Source organism: Phacochoerus africanus, chromosome 10, assembly GCF_016906955.1.
Source record: "Phacochoerus africanus isolate WHEZ1 chromosome 10, ROS_Pafr_v1, whole genome shotgun sequence".
Taxonomy (NCBI): domain Eukaryota; kingdom Metazoa; phylum Chordata; class Mammalia; order Artiodactyla; family Suidae; genus Phacochoerus; species Phacochoerus africanus.
Window position 1 is genome coordinate 131,049,048 of NC_062553.1, and position 18,913 is coordinate 131,067,960.

At 43.3% G+C, this 18,913-nt stretch overlaps 1 protein-coding gene across 2 annotated transcripts in view; it reads right to left on the bottom strand.

Moving 5' to 3' along the window:
- Window positions 1-984: 984 nt before the first annotated feature.
- Window positions 985-18,913, bottom strand: part of PKD2 (polycystin 2, transient receptor potential cation channel) — a 55,344-nt gene continuing 37,415 nt past the window's right edge. Inside the window, exons 8-15 of one of the 2 annotated variants that reach the window (XM_047798042.1) lie at window positions 18,342-18,523; window positions 16,816-16,936; window positions 13,453-13,551; window positions 9,553-9,674; window positions 9,213-9,330; window positions 7,433-7,596; window positions 2,762-2,909; window positions 985-2,440 (exon numbers count right to left, since the gene is read on the bottom strand). In XM_047798042.1, coding sequence (XP_047653998.1) covers window positions 2,204-2,440; window positions 2,762-2,909; window positions 7,433-7,596; window positions 9,213-9,330; window positions 9,553-9,674; window positions 13,453-13,551; window positions 16,816-16,936; window positions 18,342-18,523 — 1,191 coding nt within the window. In that variant the 3' untranslated portion in view covers window positions 985-2,203. The remainder of the gene's footprint in view (window positions 2,441-2,761; window positions 2,910-7,432; window positions 7,597-9,212; window positions 9,331-9,552; window positions 9,675-13,452; window positions 13,552-16,815; window positions 16,937-18,341; window positions 18,524-18,913) is intronic. The other variant, XM_047798043.1, reaches the window with a different exon arrangement.

An 18,913-nucleotide genomic window follows, 5' to 3' on the forward strand; every position in this document is an offset into this window, starting at 1 on the left:
CTGTTAAAGAAGCCGGATGTGTATAAGAAACCAGCTCAGAAAGGTTTGTTTGCTCATATTTCCACTGAAGATTTGACTGATCTAGTCTACTGATTAAATGGACAACTAGGTGAGTTGTTTTCCACTCGACAGTGACTCACCACCACTGCAGTCTCTTTTACTTGTCCCATCAACTCTCAAAAGGTCAGCTTAGTCAATGGTTTTGGAAAAATAAGATTTTGGGGGTTTTGTTGCACAATAGATTTCTTCCCCATAAATTTGGTGAGCCCCTCTCCCAATTGGGAAAACAACAGCAACAACAACTGCTACAAACTCAGATTTTGGCTGATACCTTCTGGTAATGATGGAACCCTCAATAATCAGAATTCCTTTTTTGTTAAATTGAGTTCCACCCAGGTTATAATTTCTATTTTGAAGTGCAGGATTAAGAGTATTTGAGTTCTGTATTCTTTTTTTTTTGGTCTTTTGTCTTTTTAGGGCTGCACCCTCGACATATGGAGGTTCCCAGGCTAGGGGTGGAATCGGAGCTGCAGCTGCTGGCCTACACCACAGCCACAGCAATGCCAGATCCAAGCCATGTCTGCAACCTACATCACAGCTCATGGCAACCCCGGATCTTTAACCCACTGACTGAGGCCAGGGGTCGGAACCTGTATCCTCATGGATACTAGTAGGATTCATTAACCACTAAACCACGACAGGAACTCTGAGTTCTGTTTTCTTAAAACTGTATAAAACTCAAGCTGTAGTTTTATAATATTTTATATGAATTTCAAAACTTCCTTAAATTTTTATTTTAAAAGGAACATGAGTGCTGAGTTAAACCTTGCAGGACATGCTAAAAATTTTAGTAAGTTGTCTTCCTAGATTAGTTACAACATTAAATTCAGTTGCAAATAGATTCAACCACATGAAAAAGTAATATATGGAATAAATCTTTATACAGAACGAACTGTTAGAAAAAGTCAAATTTAGTGATTTGGCTCCTTCCAGTTCTCCTATATGATGGTCAGAGATTTTTTTTTTTTCCTTTTAGGGCCACACCCACAGCATCTGGAAGTTCCCAGGCTAGGGGTCGAATCAGAGCTACAGCTGCTGACCTATAGCACAGCTCACAACAACGCTTGAACCCGGACCCACTGAGCGAGGCCAGGGATCAAACCTGCATCCTCAGGGATGCTAGTTGGATTCGCTTTTGCTGCACCACAACAGGAACTCTCCAGAAATGACATTTTAACCCATACTCTTTGGTAGTTTTATGCAGCTCATTTCAAGTGAGAGTGAAAATAGTATAAAAACTAAGCAAAATATCCCACAGGCATTAGATATGATAACAAAAAAGCATAGTGTTCAACATTTATCGTAACCATTCATACAAATGCTAGCATAATGACTACGTACCCATTCTAGGGTTTGGGGTTCTTTTCTAGCTCATCTTTTAGAAAAGGGTACCCCAGGAAGGTAGTTGAAATACAAGGCTCCTTTCTTAAAAGAAAGCTATGCATTCAGCCCATGAGCTAAGCCTGAGTGGAAAGGAATGCCCCTATTTTCCCTTCACACACTCGGCAAAAATGACAATCCTGATTTTTTTTGTGATTGGAAATAAACTCAGAAGCCTTTTGAGAGTTCTAGCTTTCAAAGGCTACTTCATCGTCGACTGAGGAGACTCAGTCATGGCAGCAAGTGGGTGTCCCACTCAATAGACTTTACAGAGATCTTTTTTTTCCTGTACTCAATATTTACACCTAGATTTCTTATATGAGAAAAGAAAAAAAAAAGACTTTTTTGATCCATGGGCAAAGTTTATCTAAAATAAATTAAAGTGCAGAAGAAATGATGGTTGGTCCCAAAGACCAGCCTCATACGGTGGTCAGGGCATATAAATAGCATACTTGTCATGGCAATTTGGGACATTCACCTTCTAACCTATTTTTTTTTGTCTTTTGCATCTTTTCTAGGGCAGCGCCCGAGGCATATGGAGGTTCCCAGGCTAGGGGTCCATTTGGAGCTGTAGCCTCCAGCCTACACCACAGCCCCGGCTACACCAGATCCGAGCCGCATCTGCGACCTACACCACAGTTCACAGCAACGCCGGATCCTTAACCCCCTGAGCGAGGCCAGGGATCGAACCCGCAACCTCGTGGTTCCTAGTCGGATTCGTCAACCACCTCGCCCACCTTCTACACTGTTAAAAGCACTTGTCCTACACGTGGATATCGGCACTGCCATTTCCACCTCCACCTTCCATTCCTTCTGTAGACTGGGAGGAAGAAGGGCGGGAGCTTCTGGGGCGAGGCTGACCATTGAGTCCCACGGGTGTGCCCAAACCATGACTTATTTGGGACGCCGCATCATCGGATTCCCAGCGTTCCAACTCTTCTCGCACCAGCCGTTCCATCTGTTCCCTGTGGATTTCACTGTCACGACCCAGCCTTTCATCCTAATAAAGGAAGGAGAGACCAAGATGTTGAGGCAGAGCGATGCATACCTTGTGGGACCAGTCACTTTAACTAGCACAGGCTGGAGACGAAACGTAAGAGCCCTTCTCAGAGTCACTGGAGGAAGGTTTGTGTTTAATTCTAGAGTCCAGTGAAGGCAGGTTCATCAGTGTGAGGCGTATTCAGAAAGTGACACCTCTGGATTATCAAATTATCTGCACTGATCTGCAGGAATAAAGAAGCGCTCAGATGAAGGGTTACCCACTATGACCTCCCGTCTGGTCCATAGGAGCAGGGTGGCCCTGCTTCTGATGACCACTGACCTCGGCCACGCCGTCCAGCAGCCTCCCCAGCACCTCTCTTCTCTTCAGTTTGTTCCGCTCCATGATCTCCAGCTTCACTATCACTGCATCAATCTTGGACACGATGCTGCCAATGGAGTGCTCCATCCGGTCCACCCGTCTCACCAGGCTGCAGGAAACCGAGGGTGAGAGGGGCAAAGCCACCTGGTCTTGCTGGCTTTTCAGCCCAGCTGGCTTGTCAAATGGAGATGCTAAAAAATTGTTTCTTAAAACAATATTACAATCGAAACCACTTATTTTTTTTTCTTTTTTGGGCCACACCTGCGGCACACGGAAATTCCCAGGCTAGGGGTTGAATTGGAGCTACAGCTGCCAACCTACGCCACAGCCACAGCAATGCCAGGCCCGAGCCATGTCTGCAACCTACACCACAGCTCATGGCAACGCTCAATCCTTTAACCCACTGAAGGATTCCAAGGACAGGAATTGAACTAGCGTCCTCATGGATACTAGTCGGGTTCGTTAACCATTGGGCCATGAAGGGATCTCCTAAAATACTTTCCAAATAGTCTCAAACTTTAGAAACTCTCATACCCTACTGGTGCAAATGCCAACTGGCACAACCTTTTGATGACTTAAGTCAATATTGGATCAGAAATCTTAGAAAGGTATGCCTATCTTTTCATTCAGTTTTTCTATTTTTTTTTTCTTTGCAAATTTTTTTGTTTGTTTTTTCTTTTCTTCTTCTTTTTTTTTTTTTTAGGGCTGCACCCTTGGCATATGGAGGTGCCCAGGCTAGGGACAGAATCAGAGCTGCAGTTGCTGGCCTACACCACAGCTCATGGCAACACCAGATCCTTCACCTACCGAGTGAGGACAGGGACCGAACTGCATCTTCATGGATACTAGCTGGGTTCTTAACCCGCTGAGCCACAGCAGGAACTCCTATTTTTTTGGAAAAATTTTATTTATTTATTTATTTATTTATTTATTTTGTCTTTGTGCTATTTCTTGGGCCGCTCCCGTGGCATATGGAGGTTCCCAGGCTAGGGGTTGAATCGGAGCTGTAGCCACCAGCCTACACCAGAGCCACAGCAACGTGGGATCCGAGACGCGTCTGCAACCCACACCACAGCTCACGGCAACGCTGGATCCTTAACCCACTGAGCAAGGGCAGGGACCGAACCCATGACCTCATGCCTCCTAGTCGGATTCGTTAACCACTGCACCATGACGGGAACTCCCTTTTTTTGAAAAATTTTAAAGGAAAGAAGTATATGTGTAATTTTTGGCTACAAGGATATTCATTAGGGTTCTGCTCATTAACAGTGGTTCATTGAAGAATGAGTACATTAAAATTAATAGAAGATGGTTTAAATATATTATTGTTCATCTACACAATAAAATTTTAAGATATCAGAAATTATATTGTGACATTTAATATTTAATGAAATAAAATGATGTTCACATTCTAATGATGAAATAGAATATTATAATGTAAATCAAGCAGTGAGAAAACAGCTTACTCACTTAAAGATCTCATTATTTTGAATAAACAAAATCTTACATAAATACTTTAAAAACATTTAATAGGAGACAACTTCTGGAATGGTGGCATGAAACAGCCATAACTGTTGAAGATTATTTATTTTTCAAAATTTTCTGGAGTTCCTATCGTGGCTCAGCAGAAATGAATCTGACTGGCATCCATGAGGATGCAGGTTTGATTCCTGGCTTCTCTCTGTGGGTTAAGGATTCGGTGTGCCATGAACTGTGGTATAGGTCAAAGATGCGGCTCAGATCCTGTGTTGTTGTGGCTGTGGTGTAGGCCGGTGGCTACACCTCCGATGAGACCCCTAGCCTGGGAACGTCCATATGCCATGGATGTGGGCCTAGAAAGACAAAGAAAAAAAAAAAGAACCAAATAGAAATTCAGAGTTGAAAAGAAAAATAAATGAAATTAAAAATTCATAGAGGGTCTTAAGAGTAGCTATGAGGCAGCAGAAGAATCAGCAAACTTGAAGATAGATGGACAGAAGCTATGCAATCAGAGGAACAGAAGGAAAAAAGGATAAAGAAAAATGAACAGAGCCTAAGATAAATGTGGAATACCATTAAAGCACCCCAACATACCCACAATGAGAGTCCCAGGAGGAAAGGAGAGAAAGGAGTAAGAAAATATTTGAGGATATAATGGCTGAAAACTTCCTCTATTTGACAAACAACACATTTAATGAACTCCAAGTAGGATAACTGCAAAGAAATCCATACAAAAGACAAAGACAAAGAAAAAAATTTTGAAAGCAGCAAGAGAAAAATGACTTGTCACATTCAAGGATATCTCAGGAAAATTAATATCTGTCTTTCAACTGGAAACAATGGGGGTCAGAAGGACATGAGAGTGAAATAAAAACATTCCTAGACAGGAAATTCCTGTTGTGGCTTAGCAGGTTAAGAACTTGACTAGCAGACATGGGTTTGACCCCTGGCCTCACTCAGTGGGTTAAAGAATGTGGTGTTACCACAAGCCGTGGTATAAGTTGCAGATGAGGCTCAAATCTGGCATTGCTGTGGCTATGGCGTAGGCAAGCAGCTGCAGCTCCAATCAGACCCAATGTCTAGCCTGGAAACCTCTGTATGCTTCAGGTGTGGCCCTAAAAAATTTAAAAAAAAAGTCCCAGATAAAGAAAAACAGAGGATTCATGCTAGTTGGGCCACCTTAGAAGAGATGATAAGGGAAGTTCTTCAGGCTGAAAGTAAGTGATCCCAGACAGAATCCACATGAGAAAACAAGGAGCACTGGTAAAGAGGATTATTTCCCCATAATGGAGAGTACAAGTGCATACTTCTTCTCTCTTTTGCCTCTTAGTTGATCTAAGAAGCAACTGTGGAAGATAATATGTACAATACTGTCTTAGAAACATATAGAAACCTAATGTCTACAGCATATAGAAACCTAATGATGTATTCGACAATAATGGCACAAATGAGGTGGGTAAGAGCAAAGTTGTACTGGAATCGAAATGACATCGGAGAGTAACTCGAATCCACAGGGACAAAATAAGAGAACTAGAAATGGCAAGTAGAAGGTTAATATAACAAACTATAAATATACACTTTTGCTTATTTCATTAAGACACAGAACATTTTTTAAAGTGATAATTACAACCTGTAATGTTGGGTTTGTAATACATACAGGTAAATATGCATAGTAATGGCACAAAAAGGGAGAGGAATTAATAGTTATATAGAAATGATCTATGTCATTGGGTTAGTTTAGTTAGTATAAATATGAAGTAGATTCTGATAAATTGATTTGGGTTTGTTTTTTTGATAAGTTGATTTATATATGTTAAGTCCTAGAACCACTCAGAAAATACCTAAAAAATATGGTGAAAAAGTCATTAAAGGAATTAAAATGTTACACTAGAAAATATTCACTTTATATAAAAGAAAGCAGCAAAAGAGGAACAGAGGAACAAGAGAGACATGAGACTAATAGAAAACAAAAAATAAAATGGTAAAAGTAAATCCAACTATATCAATAATAACATTAAAAGCAAATGGAGTAAACATTCTAATCAAAAGGCAGAGATTATGAGACTGGATAAAAAGACCAAATCCAACTACATGCTGTCCACAGGAAACACACTTTAGATTCAAAGATACAAACGGGCTGAAAGTAAGAGGATGGAAAAAGGCATTGTCATGATGAAAAGCAACCATGAGAAAGTTGGAACTGCTATAGTCATACCAGGCAGAAAAGACTTTAAAACAAAAAACTTTACTAGAGATAAAGTAGGACATTTTATAATGAAAACCATTCAATCCATTAGGAAGATACACCCATCATAAACACATATGCACCTAACAACAGAGTTCCAATATACATAAAGTAAAACCTTACAGAAATGAAAGAGCAGACAATTTAATATCCCACTTTCAAAAAGTGGACAGAACTAGGCAGAACAATAAGGAAATAAAAGAACTGAATAACCATATAAACCAAGTAGACCTAACAAGCAAACATCTATAGAACGCTCCGCTCAACAACAGAACATACCTCGAGGGCACATGGAACATTCTCCAGGATATACCATATGTTAGGCCATAAAAACATAAAATAGATAAATAAATAAACACATGCAAATGGAGACACAAATACCAAAATGTTAAGTGACATCTGGGGTTGGTGAGAATGTGAGAGATTTTAATGTTTTCTTTTACTTGTCATTATGAGCTAATTTCCCCACAAAGAACATGCTATTTTTTTTTCCCCTTTTTTCTTTTTAGGGCTACACCATCGGCATACGGAGGTTCCCAGGCTAGGGGTTAAATCAGAGCTGCAGCTGCCGGCCTACACCACAGCCACAGCCATGCCAGATCTGAGCCGAATCTGTGACCTGCATCACAGCTCACGGCAGTGCTGGATCCTTGACCAACACTGAGCGAGGCCAGGGATCGAACCCACAACCCCATGGTTCCTGGTCGGATTTGCTTCTGCTGTGCCACGATGGCAACTCCTAAACATACTACTATTTTATTTATGAAGAGGAAAAACATCAGTAGCAGTTATTGGGAAGAACTGATGATTCGTCATGGAAAAGATGAGCTGAGAGAGGTGGGAGAAACTACCTGGTGTCCTTCTGACGCCTGTCAACACAAAAGTTCTGCCCCTTTCTTGATACTTACACTTGAAACTCTTCGTAAGAAACCCCGCTGGAGATGCTCCCCCTCCTCCTGGAGCTGTGGCCGCTGTCGTCGTCATCGTCCTCCTCAGAGTCGTCCAGGCTGCGGGGGAAGCTTCGGCTGCTCATGGGACGTGGTAAAGAGCTGTGCTCCAAGTCCAGGTCCTCCTGAAGAACATGAGATCACTGGGGGATGCGCCGGAAGCCCGGGAGCCCGCGGGAGCGTCACTGAGGGCGTGGGAAAGCGGAATTGCGTGTGTGCCCTTTCCCTATGGGATTTCCGCGACATTAACCCCGGCTGCGGTTCTCACTTTTCCATTTTCACAGATGGGCACATTTTCAAAATGGATTTGAATGACCAGCAAGAAGTTGCTTGCTTTTTGTTTGGGCAAGAAAGGACATTAAGGGAGCTCCCGTCGTGGCTCGGTGGTTGATGAATCCGACAGGGAACCATGGGGTTGTGGGTTCGGTCCCTGCCCTTGCTCAGTGGGTTGGGGATCCGGCGTTGCTGTGAGCTGTGGTGTAGGTTGCAGACGCGGCTCGGATCCCGAGTTGCTGTGGCTCTGGTGTAGGCCGGCGGCTGCGGCTCCGGTTTGACCCCTGGCCTGGGAACCGCCATGTGACACAGGTGCAGCCCAAGAAATGGCAGAAAGACAAAAAAAAAAAAAAAAGAAAGGACATTAAAAACACAGGAAAGCAAAGAAAAAAGTAAATGAAGAAATATATTATCTCCCTTTCATGATAGCTGACACATTTCATAGCTACAAAGGAAGGCAGGCTATAATCTCAGAAGAAGAATTTTGACTAAAGGAGTTCCATCATGGCTCGGTGGAAATGAATCTGATGAGCATCCATGAGGACGCACATTTAATCCCTGGCCTTGTTCAGTGGGTTCAGGATCCGGCGTTGTCATGAGCTGGGGTGTAGGAGCAGTATTTAGAAACCACTGTTCCCATACCATTGCCTCATAGGGAACTGACTTTTCGTGTGCCATTCTTTTGTATTCTCTGCACCTAAATTACCAAGATTTTTTTCCTTGGTGTGTTCAACCATTTATTTTTCAAGTTGATATTAAATTATTTTTTTCTCATTACAAAAGCTCAGGCAAGTTTATTTTTAACAGCTTCATAATAAGTATTCCAATAGAAGGCAGCTGTTAGTTTCATTTTATCATGAATTATAATTAAAAAGCAGTTAACAAATCTTATCTCCTTTGAGAAAGCTTTTTTTCCCCATTCTCGTGGACATCGTAACTACTCACGTTTCTCCTCAAGTGAGTCACAAAAAAGCTCAGGGCCAAAGGCGTTGCTCAATCTTATGAAGCTTACGTATTGTTGTGGAATGCATTTTTTTTTGCCTCACCCGAAGCATATGGAAATTCCTGGGCCAGCGATAGAATCTGAGTGGCAGCTGCGACCCATGCCACAGATGGGACAATGCCAGATCCTTAACCCACTGCATCCGGCAGGGATCCAGCCTACACTGCCTCAGAGACAATGCGGATCCCCAACCCGCTGCACCACAACCTGAACTCCTGGAACACATTTTTCAGTTTCATTCACGTCCTGTTGTATGTTTCAGTTCTGTTTTGCCTTCCTCTTCCTTTTTTTTACATTGATGCGAACTCATTGCATTTTAAGACATGATTGTATCATATATACTTTTTGGAGGAAGCAGGGGGCTATTACATAAATGGAGACACCCCCCCAATAGCCCACCACTTAGTATAGTGTTTGAAACGTCACAGGTGCAGAATCCATCATGTTCTCCTAAACTAGACCCACCCTCTCTTTTTCCAAGTCGTCTCGCATCTGCTGATGCTCACGTTCAGTCAGTTCTTGGTCTCCGTCTTGGTCATACTTTGTGAATATTGCCTCAATCTCTGCATCCGTATGGCCCTTCCTGAAATGATTGACAGGTTACAGATGAACCCACGCATGCCCACGGTCCAACCCAAACATAAGACATCAACATGCTGGAGGAATGGAGGCAGGGCCAGGCCTCTTGCAATACATTCCAGAAAGACACCCCCTCTGAAAATCAAGTGTCTCTATGGGTACCTGGGCCAGGACAGACTTTTCACCAGGGATTTATCTTTATATAAAGAATTTCCCGGGGCCTTACCCTTTGAGATCTTGTCGAAGCTCATCGAAATTTAACTTGCCGCCGCCTTGTCGCAGACTCTCTGAAATGTCATCCACAGTGTTTTTTTTCAGTTTTAGCTTGACCAAGGCTTTATGGTAGCCCTGGGAAAGAAAAGCCATCATTGAATGTGTCCTCCTTTTGCATCTGCGCTGCCTTCTACCTACAGAGGTAACTACTGCAAAGCCAGTGACCAGAACAGTGCCTGACATACGTGGGCCACTCAACAAGCATGTGTTGGATGAATGATGAAGGCATCCTGTGTTTTCCAGGAAGCTCCCGAGAGGGAGTTATATGGGAAGAGTCAAGGTCTTTCAGTAAATCAAGAAGACCTAGGGACCTCTGGCTTATATTCAAGCTCGGCTTACAGGACTGAAAAAGCACAAATGTGTTCCATGGCTGTCTGCCTCTGGCTACACAGGAATGTGCCAGAGTTCTTGAGAAAACAGAAACGGATTAATTATTTTCCATGTATCTCATAGCTGGAATTCCTTACGTATGTCACTTGCATAAAAGAATTTCAGGAGTTCCCGTCGTGGCACAGTGGTTAACGAATCCGACTAGGAACCATGAGGTTGTGGGTTCGGTCCCTGTCCTTGCTCAGTGGGTTGGGGATCTGGTGTTGCTGTGAGCTGTGCTGTAGGTTGCAGACGTGGCTCGGATGCCGTGTTGCTGTGGCTCTGGCGTAGACCGGCAGCTACAGCTCCGACTTGACCCCTAGCCTGGGAACCTCCATATGCCGAGGGAGTGGCCCAAAAAAATAGCAAAAAGACAAAAAAAAAAGAATTTCAGTGACACGGAGATGAGTACTGTTCACTAATGGACTAGAGGCAGACCCTGTTATGCCTGGTGGCACAGGGCTGTACAAATGACAACTGTGTGACGCAATGTTAATAATCCATGGAAAAAATTACCACTGGTCTATGAACTTTAAAACTTTCTGTCAAAAAGTAAAAATTCCCTTAGGGTTGGTTATAAATTTGCAGAGAATTTTTTTTTTTTCTTTTTTGGCCACACTCAGGGCATATGGAAGTTTCCAGGCCAGGGACTGAATCCAAAGCTTCAGCTGTGACCTAGGCCACAGCTGTGCCAACGCTGGATCCTTAATCCACTGTGCCACACAGTGGAGACTCTGGGAATTTTTAAAATATTAAGGTGAAAATTGAAATTTTAAATAGTAGAAATATTCAAAATTAAAGTTTCACTTCTTTGTAAAAAACTTAACCAGAGTAGTTTGAAGAGTGCTTGCTTTCTTCTTGTATAATTTATGATAGAGAGCGGGCATCTTTTCTATTTCATAATCCTTTTTGTTTGTTTGAAGGGCCACGCTTGAGGCATTTGGAGGTTCCCAAGCTAGGGGTCGAATCGGAGCTGTAGCTGCTGGCCAGATCCGAGCCACATCTGAGACCCACACCACAGCTCAGGGTAACGCCGGAGCCTCAACCCACTGAGCAAGGCCAGGGATCGAACCTGCAACCTCAAGGATCCTAGTCAGATTCGTTTCTGCTGCGCCATGACGGGAACTCCCTCATAATCCTTTCTTAATCTGGATCAGCTTCCAACATTTTATCCCTGGCACCTTCAAAGTGGTGAAATGGCACTAAGAGTTCCTTTGATGTGAAGTTTGTGGCCAGTGTCATTCTCTCTGAGACCTCTTCATCCTATGTGTCACAGTCACTTTCCTCGTTTATGGTAAGTTTGCTTCCCTGGGTTCGTCTGGCTGCCGTCTAACTCTGGAATGCTGGCGGGGTCCCCATTCCCACGGGCAGCTACAGAGTCGATAAATGCATTACACTGATTTTGAATTTCTCTCCCGATGTTATCATTCTTGGTTCCTTTGCCAAACTTTCTTCTCTCATGGCGTATTGTCTCTTTTAATTTTGCGTATTTGTAAAATGCCACTTGGGTTTATCACGGGGAGATGAGGTGTCTGAACACAGCTGCGCTCTGTGTGGAAACTGAATGGCAGATGCGCAGTGACCAAGCCTTGACTTGGAAGAAGTGACACGATCAGCCAGTGGTTATGCTGCACACCTGTTATTTACGTAACGATCTGTAGCGATAGGCGTGAGGTCTGCCCTTCGTGCTATTAGTCACAGGTAATAAATAGAGTGCGGTAACCGAAGGTGACCTTTGTACTTTGTTATCCCTCAACAGCCAGGATACTGTGATAACCGAACCATGACCTGTGTTGAGAGGCTGGTGTTATTTCACTGAAATAACTGGAATTTGGACACATTGGAAGCAAAATGCAAAGTGAGGGCTGCTTGTAGCCCTGGGGATTTGCTAGAATGTAATCACCTGTTACGCAACACTCAGGATAACACAAAGCTAGGTCCTGTGCAAGGGACTTTGTTCTCCAAAGTGGACGTTCTCTGTCACAACCTGATTCACAGACAACATTGTCCAATGGTTTGAACCAAACAGAAAAATATTACGGTCAAGGAGCCACACCGCATCTTCAGCAGAATGATGTTTAAAGAACAAGCTGTGTACTTCAGATGCAGTTATTTGTTGTTGCTTGAATTTTAGACGTCAGACCAAAGAGAGAAGTCACATTTCGAAGAACAAAGTTGCCCAGCTTTCCTGTCCTGCCCTTCCACTGAACAATCAAACACTTCCTGAGAAGGGGCGTAAGTGAAAGTTCTCAGGCTCTTAGGCTGTGGACTTGCTCCAGGGACTTTTCCTTTGGCTATTTTAAAACGTCCCTGGTAAGTCCGGGGTAAGGAGGGAACCACAACATATTTGCCTCTAAAACTTCTTTCCTTTTAATTAACTAATTCATTAATTAATTCACTTGGCTGTGGCATGCAGTAGCTTGATGTGGGATCTCAGCTGCTAGACAAGGGATCAAATCCAAGCTACAGTGGTGACAGCACCGAGTGCTAACCACTGGACCACCAGGGATTGCCCCACCCCCTTTTTTAAAAATTGCAATTGATATAGAAGAAGTGGAAATGTCTTTATATAATCTTCCCTTCCCATTTATTCTTTTTTTTTTTTTTTTTGCATTTCAGGGCCGCACCCGTGGCATATGGAGTTTCCCAGGCTAGGGGTCGAAGCGGAGCTACTACAGCTGCTGGCCTGCACCGTGGGCACAGCAACACAGGATCCAAGCTGCATCTGAGACCTACACCACAGCTCATGGCAACACGGGATCCTTAACCCACAGAGCGAGGCCAGGGATTGAACCCACAATCTCATCATTCCTAGTTGGATTCATTTCTTTTTTTTTGTGTGTGTGTCTTTTGTGTTGTTGTTGCTATTTCTTGGGCCGATCCCCCGGCATATGGAGGTTCCCAGGCTAGGGGTTGAATCAGAGCGGTAGCCACCGGCCTACGCCAGAGCCACAGCAACTCGGGATCCGAGCCGCGTCTGCAACCTACACCACAGCTCACGGCAACGCCGGATCGTTAACCCACTGAGCAAGGGCAGGGACCGAACCCGCAACCTCATGGTTCCTAGTCGGATTTGTTAACCACTGCGCCACGACGGGAACTCCTGGATTCATTTCTACTGCGCCAGGACAAGAACTTCCTATTCCCGTTTATTCTGAACTCTGGATCTGGAAGTGAAAACCAACTAGAGGAGGTGTCAAAATAAACAAAGGGGATGAAACCAGCAGCTCAGCTCTTAAGGGGCAAAAGAGATTATGGAAAATTGAATTCTAGGGCATGAAAGGAGTCCCAGAATTTAAGTCCAAGCTAGCAGTATATCCAAGTAGCTCCAAGGGACAGAATATTTACATTATTCCTGGAACATAGCAATCTACTCCTCATTTTAAACAGTGTCAATGGATCCATGTTGATTTGGCCATCTGGTTGAAACATGCTCATTTTATGCAGAAAACAAAGCAATTCTGAGAATTAGGGCTTGTCATACCTTTCTGATAAGATCTGAGAGTTCCATTTCAGCTTTCTGCTGGGCCAAATCAGATTTAACTTCAGAGTAAGTATCATTGATGATGGCCAAAAACATATTCTGTTTGTAAATCAAAGAACGTAAAGATTAAAGAAGAAACCTCAATGTATTTTGTAAACACCAATCCAAAATTTGACACACATCTAAATTTTTCCCAAGTGAAATGTTAAAAGAAGTCATCAATTAATAGTTTTGCCACCATAGTCACTGGGAAAATTAGTTTCTCCATTGTCATGGCAAAAGAAAATGCAATATACATTCTCACTTACAAAACCATATATTGCAATATATTTTGTGAGAGACAAGAATGAAACACAACAGAATATTAATGTATTTACCTGTGAATGATGGGATTATTTTATTATTTTTGCTTATCTGTGTCGTCTACATTTTCCTCATTTGACATAAATTATTAGGGGTACAGAACTCTAAATAGCTCAACTTTCAATAGTCCAGAGAGACAACCAGAATTGTACACTTCTTCCAAATACTGTTGTATGATAATATTTGAGGTTTACACAACCTACGTTAAGGAGTTAAGAAGACCTCTGCAAACGGAAACATGGCAAGCCTAGTGGAAAGACAGTCAAGAAAAGCTTAGTGGAAAAGACACAGACTCTGGAGTCAAAGAAACGTGGGGTTCTGTCCTGCCACTGCCAAGACCATGTTGTATAATCTTCTGCTCCTCATTGGAACATTTGTTTTTGGAGTTCCCGTCGTGGCTCAGTGGTTAACGAACCTGACTAGGACCCATGAGGTTTTGGGTTCGATCCCCGGCCTCGCTCAGTGGGTTAAGGATCCGGCATTGCCATGAACTGTGGTGTATAGCTCGCAGCTGCGGCTTGGATCTGGTGTTGCTGTGGCTGTGGTGTAGGCCAGCAGCTGTAGCTCCAGATTGGACCCTTAGCCTGGGAACCTCCATATGCCGCAGGCGCGGCCCTAAAAAAGACACCAAAAAAATTTTGTTTTGGCATTTATGAAATGGGAGCAATCCTAGAACCTCTCCCACAAATTTGCTGTATGAATTGAGATCATCTGTGTAAGGCGCTCAGGACAGGGCCTAATGGAGAGCAGGTGCTACATGATTGATAAGCTATTACGACTACTCAGTAATGGTGAGTTCACCTTCCTGACTCTTCCTTTCCCACTGCAATGGTTTGTATTTCCAACACTTGTTTCCAACAGGCTTTCTCAAAGCACCGCACTCAACCCATCAGGGCTTCTTTAACATGCTCTGCCACCGGTTCTCCGTTTTGGGCGTGTACCTATAGTTTGTGACTATACAGTTGCGTATCTGATTATGTCTGTTCCCCCCCCCCCCCCACGTCTGTGAAATCTTCCTGAAAGGAGGGTTGGTATCTATTTTCCTCACCATGTGCAACTCCGCACTCAGCACTTTGCCTGGAATAGACTGGCTCACTAAATACTGATGGAGCGATGGATGAATGAACAAATGAGAGCGCGATGATTTTAAGGAGCTACCAAATCTCTATGCATCAAGGAGCGGTATTGTTTATGATTCTGTAGCAGAAACGAGAACCGAAGGTCAAGTACACGAAAGGTCCGGGCTCAATGCTCTACACTAAGGGCAGACAGGCGCAGTCGGTGGCAGGTCTCCCACCCTCTCTGATCCAACGCAGGTCTCTCTGGTTGTATTTCTGTTTCCAAATGATTGTCACCTACGGCCTGCAAGTGCCTTTGTGGAAATGGATTAAAGTGTGTGTCCTCTGAAGAGATTTCAAAAAATAGAAGGCAGCTGAGAATGGCTTTCGAGGGTTCGGGGAGCGGAAATTCCTCCTCCTCCGCATCCTCTCTCGCCCGCATCACTTCACTGCGGGATGGACCAAGGAATGCGGGTCATGGCCTGTGGATGGCCGGGCTTTTGCTTCCTGGCTCATCTGAGCCACCTCACACACGGGGATGGCTTTCGAAGTGGGGGCAATAAATCAACACCTGGCAGTCATCTCAGAACGGGGCCAGCCCTCCGCTTGCCATTTCCAAAAAAAAAAAAAAAAAAAAAAGATGTGTATTGATGTCACCTCCCCTCTCTCCGGAGGGCGCAGGGAGAACAATTCCTTTTTGTGCAGTGCGGTAGTGCAAACAAATATCTCAGTCTGAAGACAAAAACTAAGAGCTTTTCATGTTCCACTGACGGATCTGATAAGATGACTGCATAATTCAGGAGGCCCCGCCTCCTAGAGGACAACCTTCAAACAGGTCTGCCTCTGAGCACCTCCCGATGACCACCCTCCCCTGGCAGATGCACACGGCGAGAAAACGAAGTGGCCTGGAGTCAACTAAAGGGTGCACAGCAGAACCCTCAGCTCCTGGTCTTTGTTGTCCTAGGAGAGTTTCAGGGACTCGGATGCTCCAGAATTCAAAGCACTACCAATGTCAGAGAGTAACAAAGCCTTACTCTTGCCTCTATTTTTTTGTTTGTCTTTTTAGGGATGCACCCATGGTATATGGAGGTTCCCAGGCGAGGGGTCACATCAGAGCTCTAGCTGCCGGCCTCCACCACAGCCACAGCAACTCGGGATCGAAGCCACACCTGTGACCTACACCACAGTTCATGGCAATGCCGGATCCTTAACCCACTGAGTGAGGCCGGGGATCGAGCCCAAAACCTCATGGTTCCTAGTCAGGTTCGTTAACCACTGAGCCACGATGGAAACTCCTTTTTTTTTTTTTTTCATTTTTCAGAGAATAAAGAATTATTTTTGAACATAACCTTGAATGCATTTCCATTCATTATTAGATTTAGCTTTAAATTAAAATGTAAGTATTCTTTGTAAGTAGTCTCTAGATATATTAAGTTTGAGTACATTAAAACAGGCTATCTGGATCTTGACAAGCAATAATTCGCTCAAATGTCACTCCCGACCCTCTGCTTCCGGCTTGCTTTGTCAGTTTCTATTTTTTAAAAAGAAAAGAAGAACAAGAGAAAAGAAAAGTCATGCAACCAAGTCATCATGAAAGTGCTGACATCGGTGTTAAAAAGGACAGACGCCAAGTCTACTTTTTGGGCAAAGCACCCTTTTAGGTAACTAGAAATTGGCACGCAATCCACTTTTTGTTTGTGCCGAGTCCATATATATCCGTGAAAGATCGGGGAAGTGATAGGCGCTGAAGACTTAAAACTGTGAACCAATGAGAAGTAAAACAAAATACATTTTCCCATATCTACATTGCTTTTTCTACTGCCGGCGTCTTTTGAAACCTGACAGGGAGAGGAGAAGCGTGAGAGAAGAGAGAACAGATGATGATTTATGATGGTGACTCATGAAGGTTCAGTCACCGCACTGTAAACAAAAGCGTACATACCAAGAGAATGAAGAACGTAAAGAACACAAATGTAGTGAAATAAATTGGTCCCAAAACGCGATTAGCTTCCTCAATCTCTGCGAAGTTGATATCACCCAAAATGATACGGAATTGAGTGAAGCTATAAAAACAAAACAAAAACACAACACCACAATACAAAAACTAAGACCGTCCAGCATTCTTTTGACATAACATTTTGTAAAAGGTGATTGCATACTTTCGCACCTTTTTTTAAATCAATGGAGAAAGTGCTCAAGTCCTTGAAAACTGTCAATCCCTTTGGAAAACTCCTGCTACTAATAGGAGCAATCGAAGCCTTTCTAGAATAAAAGTAATAGGCTTTCATGCTAAATATGGTATTTCCCTTTGGTTAAAAAGAAAATATAATTATTATTATTATCTGAGTTATAAAGCCATGAGCTGTAAGAATTTAATACATAATCTGGGTAAAAAAATGGTAACTCAAACTTCAGACCCAGATCCTGCGTCTGAATTTAAAATCTCTTAAGATTTTTCGAAGGATAGCCCAAATTGTGTGTATTTGAAGATCCATATTCTCAATGCACTTAAAGTGGGGTCAGGGTGCTGCATGTTGCCAGATGCTGGATCTTAATCAATAAAACTGTTTCCATTACTGACCTTTATGCAACAGCAAAATGTTAAATAGGGATCCTCATGCACAAAGGCCTTTTAACTCTGCTATCATCATCATCTGCTTTGCTAAATGACTTTCTGAGAGGCATGAAAATTCTGGCTCTTTTAGCTGTTTTTAATATATTTGAGAAAGGGCTGAAAATTCCTGTATTGGTTTGACTTTCTCCTAGAACATGAGAAGCACCTTTTTTTTTTTTTTCCTTAGAAAATAAGCTGAAGTTTGAAATGTGTGGCAACCCATGTTTGATAGCAATAAAAACACAGCAAATGGTCCCTTAACTGTTAGCATCTGCATCTGGAACAGAACTGGTTTACTGTTGCTGTTCTTTTGTATCTTATTACTTTAGGGCTGTATCTTAAACATTAGCATTTTAGAACATACTGTCATCTTTGCAATGGTGCATGTTTCTCAGAAAGAGAATGAATTCTCATTTTATTTATTTATTTGTGTTTTGTCTTTTGAGGGCTGCACCCGCGGCACATGGAAGTTCCCGGGCTAAGGGGTGAACTGGAGCTGCAGCTGCCAGCCAACACCACAGCCACAGCAACGCCAGATCCGAGCGGTGTCTGCGACCTACACCACAGTTCACAGCAACGCCAGATCCTTAACCCACAGAGCGAGGCCAGGGATCGAACCTGCAACCTAGTCGGCTCCTAGTCGGATTCGTGTGGCCAGGGATCGAACCTGCAACCTAGTTGGCTCCTAGTCGGATTCGTTTCCGCTGCGCCAAGACGGAAATGCCTAATTCGCATTTTTACACAACTAGTTTTAAACTCTTGGTAGTTAAACTGCAACCATAAAGAGCTCTTTAACCCGGAGAAGGCAGCGATAGCTCTGATTAAGTTTTCTTCTTAATTTCACGTATACTTACATACACTCTTGGAAGGTGCTGAAGTCATCAACCTGAGTGCCAAAGACAAGGTATGCCAACTGGGCATATGCTAAGAAAATAATGAAGAACATAATTGCAAAGCCAAAGAGGTCTTTGGCACACCGAGACATGGTTGTGGAGAGCTGACTCATGGTCCTGTTAAAGCTGATGAATTTGAAGAGCTGCAAAGGAGAGGGAAGATGTGTGCAGGTGATTGGGTAAACAAAATGTAGCATATACACACGCCGGAACATTATTCAGCCCCATGAATGAAATTCGGATTCATGCTACGGCATGAATGAACCTTGAAAACACTGTACAAAGTGAAGTAAGCCAGAGACAAAAAGACAGATATTGCCATGACTTCAATTATATGAAGCACCTAGAGAAGAGAAATTCATAGAGACAGAAAGTAAAGTGGAGGTTACCAGGAGTTGCAAGGAGGAGGAAATGGATAACAAAGTTACAGCTAGGAAAGGAGTTGCCGTCGTGGCTCAGTGGTTAATGAATCCGACTAGGAACCACGAGGTTGCTGCGGGTTTGATCCCTGGCCTCGCTCAGTAGGTTAAGCA